The sequence below is a fragment of the Nymphalis io genome, chromosome 11 (genome assembly GCF_905147045.1).
Source record: "Nymphalis io chromosome 11, ilAglIoxx1.1, whole genome shotgun sequence".
Taxonomy (NCBI): Eukaryota; Metazoa; Arthropoda; class Insecta; order Lepidoptera; family Nymphalidae; genus Nymphalis; species Nymphalis io.
Window position 1 is genome coordinate 12409302 of NC_065898.1, and position 10857 is coordinate 12420158.

Genomic DNA, 10857 nt, shown 5'->3' on the forward strand with positions numbered 1-10857 from the left:
ATAGATAATTACATCCAGACTCAGGACAAACAGACATGTTCATGCACACAAATGTCTGTCCTGGGTGGGAATCGAACCCACAACCTTCGGCGTGGTAGATACTGCCTAGTATCTACTAACCAAGTAAATTTTAATTGTTTTATGGAATCCTGTTGTAAAATAAATATAATATGAAGTATACGTATGTTTTCCTTCAACACCGAGCACAAGATGAATTATTAAAACGAACTAAGTACACGAAAACAGGATTTGAATTCTCGATTCAGATTCCAACAACTGGTCCAGGTTATAAAAAAATTTATTAATTTGACAATTAATACATTGTCAAGATTTTTTTTTTATAGAATAGGAAGGCGGAGCATATGGGCCACCTGATGGTATGTGGCCACCAACGCCCATAGACATTGGCATGTAAGAAATGTTAACCATCGCTGACATCACCAATGCGCCACCAACCTTGGGAACTAAGATGTTATGTCCCTTGTGCCTGTAATTACACTGGCTCACTCACCCTTCAAACCGGAACACAACAATACCAAGTACTGCTGTTTTGCGGTAGAATATCTGATGAGTGGGTGGTACCTACCCAGACGAGCTTGCACAAAGCTCTACCATCAGCAGACAAGATGTAAATTATTATCAAATAAAATTATAACAGATTAGAATAATTGATGGTTGCTGCTAATTAAGTTTTTGTTAGGTAAACTTTATTGCACTGATTCCTCAACAAGCTATGGAAACTTTACTAGTATTTATTTATTTTGGAAAAAAGGGTGTAGTTATATTAAATAAATAAGATGTATTAATAAAAGTTTGCCAGTAATACTTTTCAATATTAAATTAATACATATTATATAAAAGATATATATTTATTAACCGGCCATAACTCATTATTTACAAATAATGAGTTATGGCCGGTTAAAGGTATATATTTTAGAAAATACATATTATTTAGACATGATAAAAAGGCTACAGTCAATCGTGAGGAAAATACCTAAACTATGCAACAGTCTTATACACAGAAAAATCTGAAGTTGGTGAGTTTTAACTGTAAATCTCTAAAGAGATCAGTGGATAGCGTGAGAATTTTGTGCGATTCAGCGGAAGTGGTGGCATTGCGGGAAACCTGGCTTATGCCATATGACCTAGCATATCTCAGCACTGTGCACGATGAGTTCGAGTCTACGGGTACTTCGGCGGTGGATACGGAACGTGGCATGTTGCGCGGCCGTCCACATGGAGGAGTCGCGCTGTTATGGCGTAAGAATGTATTTACATCTGTGTCTGTGGTTAAGTGTAACAGTGTGAGGCTGTGCGCGATCAAGTGTCAATTACATGAGCAAACAATACTGTGCTTCTCCGTATATATGCCTGTGGACTGTTTTGAAAATCTTACAGATTTCACAATCTGTATGAGTGAAATTAATGCAATCGTTGAGGACAGCAGTATTGAAGTGGTTTTTATGCTAGGTGACTTTAATGCGCACCCGGGGGAGTTATTTTTTCGTGAATTGTGTCTCTTTTGTGAAGATCAAAAGTGGGTATGTATTGATTATGAGATACTGTCAAATTGTTCTGATGTTTACACTTATATGAGTGATAGTCATGGCTGTACACGTTGGTTAGATCATTGTGTTGTAACTCGTTTGGCTAAAAATTATATCGATAGCATTAATATTAAAAATGATGTGACGTGGTCTGATCACTATCCCCTGGAGATCTACTGTAGATTTGGCTTAGATCGTTCTGGCTTAAAGTCGGCTAAAAAAGTAGCTATTAATAAAGTAGTCTGGGGTCGCAGGGATGCTGATCAGATTGATTTATATAAGAATTATTGTAATGAAAAACTAAAATTAATTGATTTCCCTAAGGACTTGGTAGATTGTTGTAATAAATTATGTAATATTTCGGAACACAAAGCAATTATCAAAAATATATACGATAGCATCATAGGAATATTGCAAGATGCAGCGATATATTGTTACAAAATGGGACCTTGTAGGAATAAGCGACCCATCACAGGGTGGAATAAGCATGTGGCACTGCTTCGTGCTAGGGCTCGTTATTGTTTTCAGTCTTGGATATGGGCGGGGAGGCCAACTCATGGAGCCATTTACGATGATATGAAGGATTCTCGTAGGGCCTTCAAAATCAAACTCAAATGGTGCCAAGACAACGAAGAACAGATTAAAATGGACATACTAGCAACGTCATATAAGAATAAACACTTTGGTAAATTTTGGCAACAAACAAACAGACTGAATGCAAGGCCGAGCCCGAGCGTTGAAATAGGGGACGTGAGCGGTTGCCGAAATATAGCTAATATGTTTAAGACTCAATTTAAAGTGGAGCCTTGTGAGGTCAACTGCACAGTGGCTGACAGTGGGGGCATTAAGAGCACCGGGGAGTGCTTGCTACGTTTCAAAACTAGCGAAGTAGTAGAAGCGATTATGAGCAAGAAGCGTAGAAAGTCACCTGGCCATGATGGCCTTAGTGTTGAGCATCTGCGGCATGCTGGCGTGCACCTTCCAAAAGTCCTAGGCTGGTTCTACAATATTTGTGTTAGCCATGGTTTCCTGCCGGACTCGATGACTAGGACAGTAGTCGTGCCTATTATCAAAATTAGGACAGGGGATGCGGCAGACAGAACCAACTACAGACCTATATCTCTTGCTACCATTACAGCTAAGGTTCTTGACAGTTTGCTTGATACGCAGCTTTGTAAAGCAGTCAATATACATGATGCGCAGTTCGGCTTTAGGTCAGAACTATCAACTGAGAGTGCAATACTGTGTCTCAAGCAAACTGTAAGATACTACACAGATAGAAAAACACATGTGTTTGCGTGTTTTTTGGATCTGTCCAAGGCATTTGACCTCGTTTCCTATGAAGTTTTGTGGCAGAAACTTGAAACAGAAAGTAGCTTAAGACCCGAGTTGATATCGTTGTTAAAGTACTGGTATGGTGTTCAGAGTAACGAGGTAAGGTGGGGTGAAGCGTTTAGTGATCCTTACAAGCTGAAATGTGGAGTGAGACAGGGGGGGCTGACGTCACCCAGGCTATTCAATCTCTACATAAACAAGCTGATAGACAGGCTCAGCAGAGCAGGTGTCGGTTGCTCAATAGATGGCGTTTCAATGAACAACTTTAGTTACGCGGATGACATGGTACTGCTGAGTCCATCAGTCAGTGGTCTTCGAAAATTAATAAAGATCTGCGAGGAATATGCTAAAGAGAACGGCCTCAGATATAATGCTAAAAAAAGCGAAATTTTAATCTTTCGAGGAAAAAACAAACCCATCAATTTTACACCGAATGTACACCTATGTGGGGCTCCTCTGAAACAAGTATCTGAGTTCAAATACCTTGTGCATATTGTGAATGAACGCTTGGATGATGATAGCGATATCGAACGCGAACGCAGAGTTTTGTCGGTTAGAGGCAATATGTTAGCACGTAGATTTGCGCGATGTACGGCACAGGTAAAACTAATTTTATTTAAAGCCTTTTGCCAGTCCTTCTACACGTGCGGTCTGTGGGAGAACTACTCCCGACGAGCATATAATGCTCTGCGTGTTCAGTACAACAATGTGCTGAGGATTTTATTGAAGAAGCCTCGCTACTGCAGCGCGTCGGCAATGTTTGCGGAAGCTCGTGTAAATGACAATCATACGCAAGCGGACTGCGTCCACTATGAGCAGATTACTAAACAGCTCCAATAAACTCCTCAACACACTGGCTGCAAAGCTGGATAGTCCCCTCTGGAGGTGGGAAATTGTTATTGATAAATATTATTATCTAAAAAAAAAAATGTAATTATTTTTTATTATTGTATTGTATTTTAAAATTTGTAAAGTTAAAAAATATGTTTTACTAACACTATATGGGCTAGTCCTGAAATAAAAAGTTTTATTATTATTTATTATTATTTAGATAGTACGATGATAAGATTTTTTTACCAGTAAATATTGAAGCATTACTACCACCATTATCTTAGAATTTTATTTAAAATATTTAGAAAGGATTTCAAACAAAACGATTTCTTACATTATTATCCACCTTCTTTTTTTTAATTCGACTAAAAATATAAATATATATTTACTAATATAATAATAATAATGTCCTCCAGACCGATTTCGACCACGACGGCCAATTTCAAGAGTGATTAGCCTACTACGCAGAACATATTATAGTGCACAATTGTGTGCGCAAACACAAGTGCACTCTTAATGCCCTAACTCTCATAATCCGATGGGACGGCAATCCGACACGACCGGAAAGAGTTCAGGCGCAGGACAAATGGCTTTACGTGCTTTCCGAGGCACGGGAGTGTACACACTTCCAACTTCCAGACTCCGGACTGCAACTGAGAATTTTCTGACAGAAAAACTCAATATTTTTTTATTGGCCCGACCTGGAAATTGAACCCAGGATCTCCGGGTCTGCGGCTTTACATCAACCAATGAGGTTTACTAATATTACCATGAAAATAAAAGACAGTAAATTCCTAGCCAACAAGTAAAGTCTTTCATAACAACAATTGAAGGAACACTCGACTTTCTAAACTAAGACTTCATTATTAAAATTTCTTTACAAATGTCAACAAATCTGAAAGGTACTTGTTGCAAGATTATTAAATATAAAATGAGTCCTATTTCATTAGCAGCACGATCCATTTTACTATAAAATTAATTTACTTACCCGCATTCATATTTCATAGAGGTGGTCTTGTAAAATCAACACCGTACTATATTTCCCAGCGAAATGTCTTTTCAACTCAGAATCTGTGGTCCACGAGTTCGTTCCGGGATATGTGAACTGTGTTTGAAAAGGCTCTTGAAAAATATATCTTGATACACATTGGGACAATTTAAGTGTACACTGAATATAATAATAATATCCTGGGACATTTTTCACACACGGCCTTCTGATCCCAAATTAAGCTTGTACAGAGCTTGTACTATGGAAACCAGACAACTGATACACTACGTTTACTATTTTTCTTTTGTAAATACATACTTATATAGATAATTACACCCAGACTCAGGACAAACAAACATGTTCACACAAATATCTGTCCTGGGTGGGAATAGAACCCACAACCTTTGGCGTGAAAGGCAAGCATCCACTAACCAAGCCAACTGGCTCCTCAAAATATAAATGTATAAAATAAAATAAATGAATTGAAGTAATAGTTTATTATTTAAATATATTATTATGTTTGCGTTGATTTCTAATGTTGCTTTACTTCAAGAGTGGAGTGACTGACACTGAGACTCTTATAATGATCCTGTCTAAAACTTGTCAAATAATAAGTTACTGAAAAAAAACTACTTTTTTTTATTTTATAACTATCTCATACCAACTAGAACAATGTCAACTATATTTATTACAAGAAAGCTATTTAATAATAAACAATTATTTACATACAAAATAATATCCATCTCGATCCTTAAACATACGCAAACATGACATTCAAACGGAGATAATATAAGCATACCGTAACCGTAACAGCCTGTGAATGTCCCACTGCTGGGCTAAAGGCCTCCTCTCCTCTTTTTGAGGAGAAGGTTTGGAGCTTATTCCACCACGCTGCTCCAATGCGGGTTGGTAGAATTCACATGTGGCAGAACTTCAGTGAAATTAGACACATGCAGGTTTCCTCACGATGTTTTCCTTCACCGTAAAGCACGAGATGAATTATAATCACAAATTAAGCACATGAAAATTCAGTGGTGCTTGCCCGGGTTTGAACCCACGATCATCGGTTAAGATTCACGCGTTCTTACCACAGGGCCATCTCGGCTTAACATAATATATTAAGCATAACTTAATAATATTTTATTAATACACTTCAACTATCGCTGATGATCAAAGATTTTTGGGTACGCAGTTAATAATAAACTGCCGACACAATTAAGTTATTTGAGAGTAACATATTTATATACATACTAACTACCCGTCCCGACTCTGCTCAGGTAGAATAAGGGTCTGCATAATATGGATCATATTATAAGGGTAAAATTGTAATACATATTACTGTACTGGTTTACGTGACACACGCTACTAAAACTCCCAGTTGGCATATTCTTTACCGACATCTTCAACAATCATCTTCATATTTCAACTATTAAATACTTTTTCGTGAATTCGTGGAGAAAACCTTAAGAAAATCCATTCGGTAGTTTTTAAAAATATCGCGTTCAGACAGACAGACAGACGCAGGGAACTTTGCTTTATATATAATACCTCTTTTACTTCATGTACGTTATCATACTAACTTAATGTACTTAATTAATTATTTATAAATGTGTTGGTTCATATAGAATCCGTTACTACAATGCCTTCAAAATTCAATTTAATTTGTAACATTAACGCTACCGTACCGATCAATAACCTTCGTTCATTCTCCATCGCACATGACATTGGCGAAAATCTGTGCCACAAATAAAAACCTTAAAATAAAAACAATACCCCTGAATATAATCAGCAGTGTAACACCTAAGTATGTACTTAAAGGTTGAGGTAGCCGCTGGCAAGAATTTTCAAAACTTTACTCGGGTCGTGTGAACATCACCATTTATAACTACGTGAGTTTCGCATTTATAGAATAGAATTCTATTTACAATTTTCAATTGATGTCAACATACATTGCGCCAATAATATTTTAACTATATCATTGTGTGCTTCGGTTTTGAAAAATTCGATTTTAGGTATTAATAAATTTTACACAATAAAAAGCCGAGATGGCCCAGTGGTTAGAACGCGTGAATCTTATCCGATGATCGTGGGTTCAAACCCAGGCAAGCACCACTGAATTTTCATGTGCTTAATTTGTGATTATAATTCATCTCGTGCTTAACGGCGAAGAAAAACATCGTGAGGAAACCTGCATGTGTCTAATTTCATTGAAATTCTGCCACATGTGTATTCTACCAACCCGCATTGGAGCAGCGTGGTGGAATAAGCTCCACAACCTTCTCCTCAAAAGGGAGAGGAGGCCTTAGCCCAGCAGTGGGACATTAACAGGCTGTTACTGTACTGTACTGTACACAATAATAAGTACAAAACCGTAAGCCGTCTCGTATCGCTTGGCAGATGATACATCGAAATTATTTTGTATAAATTATACATGAAAGAATGGTTTATAAAACTGAATAAATAATGCATTAAAAAAAGAAATTAGTATTTGTTTTTGTTTCTTTTTTACGCATAAGTTAGCCTGTAAGTGGCGTGTACAATATTGTTATGTTAAGATTATAATGTGTTAAAGACGTGTTAGCTTCCTACATTATAAAAATAAAAAATAAAATTGCCTAATCAAAAATAATATATTTAGATTTGAGAATAGAATATTGAGAAACAGATTAGAACGTACATTTAATACCACACCGTATTAAATGTTTCATACTGTCGATGCGTCGCTATATATCCATTTTATTAGTTTTTAGTGAATGCGGAAATAATCAAACCTTTGCTCTTTACAATATTAGCATGCTATAAATAAATGCATAAGTGTTCGAAATTCGAAAACAAAATTCATTTACATTTAATCGACAAAGTCCTCACATCACACCGTAGTAAAAGAAAATAAAAATAGCTCTAACATTTTGTTCTGTCGTGTTAGTCTCACGTACCGGAGACATATTGAACTTATTGTAAACAAACCAATCTAAGTTGTTCACTTTGCCCTGAATTTTGGGCGAATGTTACACCGAAGCTTAAGATTTATTTTACAGTTAGGTATATCACAGAATTCGTTATCTTTTTAATATGTTTTTTTTTTTTTTCATAACTACATACTATACAATAAATTCACCCCGTCGATAAGATAAAAAACTAAGAATTTCATACGGTTTTCACCAATGGACGGAAGTATTCATGAAGAAGGTCTATGTGTGTTATTTGAGTTTTATATTACTGAAATATGATGACGATTTTTGAATTTGTCGGTTAAAATCATGGCAACTTGGTTCTTTACTTGTATGCACCGTGAACCAATACATATGCTTCATATTTAATACAACAAATAGGTTTTATTAGACTCTCGTTCTATACTTATGAAGCCTGAACGTGAAGCTAGTATAATATAATTATAGAATAACATATCATTTGTCCCTGTTAAATGTTTATGATTTTATTACTTATTTTTTATTTATTATTAACATACGGCATAAATAAGATAGATAAAAAAATTAGTAATTTTTACACAGACTTCGCCCACGATTGCTTATGAAGATCCATGGTTAATTGTGCTCTCCACTACTGGATTATCTAAAATAAAAATTAAGTTAAATGGTTTTAATTTATTATCAAATTATAAGCTACATATTATATAACAAAAAATGTATTCAGAAAGACATGGATGGTTGTTAATTGATGATAGTGTTATTAAAATACTATATATTTTGATATTAATAACCTTAACGGTGTGGTAGCAAGCCGCTCTGTAGGATGTATTCGATCACAAGCTCACGTAACATGTTCGAACATCAATCTGAACTAAATTGTTGCCCAAATATTTTCGTTTCGTTCAGAATACTCTTCAGCTCTTTTGTATTGCAGTAAATGGAGCAAGTTTTTAATTATCGCTCAAAATGCTGCGTGAGTCATTGAAGATATTTCATTGCTTGATACATATCAATGTACTTGAAATAATATATAAAAAATTAAATTGACTGCCTGTAAATATCCCACTGCTGGACTAAGCTCCTCTCAATGGTCCCTGTAGTTGCTAGAAGATATTCGTCATCTCTATCTGACGAAAGAATCGTTTATCTATATACACACAAAACTCATTGCGGTCCTACAGCCAATATCAAAGTAGATTAGCCATCAACGCATAACATAGTGCACAAGTATGTGTACAAACACAAGTACACTCTCATCATCCGATATTATGCGGCCTTTTAGCTGCTAAGAGCCGAGATGGCCCAGTGGTAAGAACGCGTGAAACTTAATCGATGATCGTGGGTCCTGGGCAAGCACCACTGAATTTTCATGTGCTTAATTTGTGATTATAATTCATCTCGTGCTTTACGGTGAAGGAAATCATCGTGAGGAAACCTGCATGTGCCTAATTTCACTGAAATTCTGCCACATGTGTATCCCACCAACCCGCATTGGAGCCGCGTGGTGGAATAAGCTCCAAACCTTCTCCTTAAAAAGAGGAGAGGAGGCCTTTAGCCCAGCATTGGGACAATCACAGGCTGCTATGGATGGTATAGCTGCAAGATAAAAACGAGGCTATCAATCATTAATTTATTAAGCTGCCACTGTTTAATGTGTATATTTATCCATCCAACATACGACTATTTGTTATACGTGTTAAAAGATGCAATTTTATTTACAAATACATTGTTTGTCGTTCATGTAAACAAAATAGTTTCAATTGTTTACCGTGACAGAATGTGTGTTGTGGTCGAAGGCTGCAGATAAACTGTAACCGTATTAAAAAAAACAAATATAGATTAAAAAAGAAATTGTTCTAGTTAAGTGAAGTGGTTTTTGTATTCAGAAAATGTTAGTGCTTAAATTATACGCTATTTTAATCACATATCCAATGGTGATGGCTATTAAAGAAATGATATACTTAAACAAAATTTGCGATCTGCTTGCTGGCGATTCCAATAGGCGATGCTACATCAAAGAAACTTTGGCCTCGCTAGCTCATAGTCCGAACCAATTAGCTTTTAGTGGAGTAACTAATACGCTTTACTTCAGCTTTGACTCAGGCCGGGGAGAGTATCTACCGGTCTCATTCAATATTGACACTAAAAAGCTAACCATTTTGAAAGGTATTAAAGATGCTTTTGCCATAGCCAGCGATTCAGCAAACGAAATCTACTTCGGTGGCAGTCACGGCATTTACAAATACAGTCCAATTTCGAAGAGCCTCAAGAGGTTAGGTGTGAGTAATTTAGATATTTGGTGGATCCAAGTGAAAGCCAAAATCTATTTCATCAAATTTCCAAGTCTGAAATTGTACTTTTACGAAAATCGTAAAATAAAATCGGTTTCACAGCTGAGAAATTCCATCGTTAACCAGTTCGTGATCGATTCCGATGACAACATATTTTTCAACAACAGTACTGGTCTGTTTGGTGTTCGAAATGGTTCAAACAATGTTGTATTTATGAAAAGAGATCCTAAATTTTACGGTATGGCCCTAGACAATACAGGGCACGTGTATCTTTGCTGTGAAGATGGTGTCTACGTTGTTGGTAAAATGTTACAAAGGGTGAAAAAAATTTTGAATATCCAGGGCATACTAGGTATGGCTTTTGATAAGGATAATAATCTTATCTATTCTGATTCACATCATATAGTTCGACTCAAATCTCTTTCGAAGGATGATAACATTTTTGATAATAACATAAATTAAATTTGTATCTGTAAACTTGAGACCACTAATCCTAAATAATTTGTTAATGATCTTTATATTGCTTTTAATATGCAATTGATACAATTGAATAAAATTATAGAATAAATGTTATATTTTTTTTATATTCGAACACTAAATATAATTGTTAGGATATTAAAGAAGGTGGTATATACTCTGCTGTGTATTTGTATATTTATGTTAATTTTATTTTACAATCAAAATAACTCTAGTTATATAATTGGAATATACATAGAGAAGTCAATTATTTATTTTGTAAGTATGAAAAAGTAAAGTAAAAGCCTGTGAATATCCCACTTCTAGGCTAAGGCCTCCTCTCATTTTTTTTTTTTTTGAGGAGAAGGCTTGACTCTTATTCCACCACGCCACTCCAATGTATATATAAAAAAGAGTCATAATTGTCAATGTTATATAATGACGCAAAATAGATAAACAAAAAACATTAAATTATAATA

The 10857-nt window shown here is 35.7% G+C and overlaps 1 protein-coding gene across 1 annotated transcript; it reads left to right on the forward strand.

Moving 5' to 3' along the window:
• The first annotated feature begins 2123 nt into the window (after positions 1–2123).
• Positions 2124–10384, forward strand: LOC126772084 (ommochrome-binding protein-like). Its single transcript, XM_050492255.1, has 2 exons — positions 2124–2761; positions 9634–10384. The coding sequence occupies exons 1-2, from the start codon at positions 2124–2126 to the stop codon at positions 10382–10384; spliced, it is 1389 nt and encodes a 462-aa protein (XP_050348212.1).
• The last annotated feature ends 473 nt before the right edge of the window (positions 10385–10857 follow it).

Excerpts from the sequence above, each read along its gene's own strand:
- LOC126772084 (XM_050492255.1), top strand. The coding sequence starts at position 2,124 with ATGAAGGATTCTCGTAGGGCCTTCAAAATCAAACTCAAATGGTGCCAA. Across the intron at positions 2,762-9,633 it reads GATGCGCAGTTCGGCTTTAG|GCGATGCTACATCAAAGAAA; the intron begins GTCAGAACTATC and ends CGATTCCAATAG.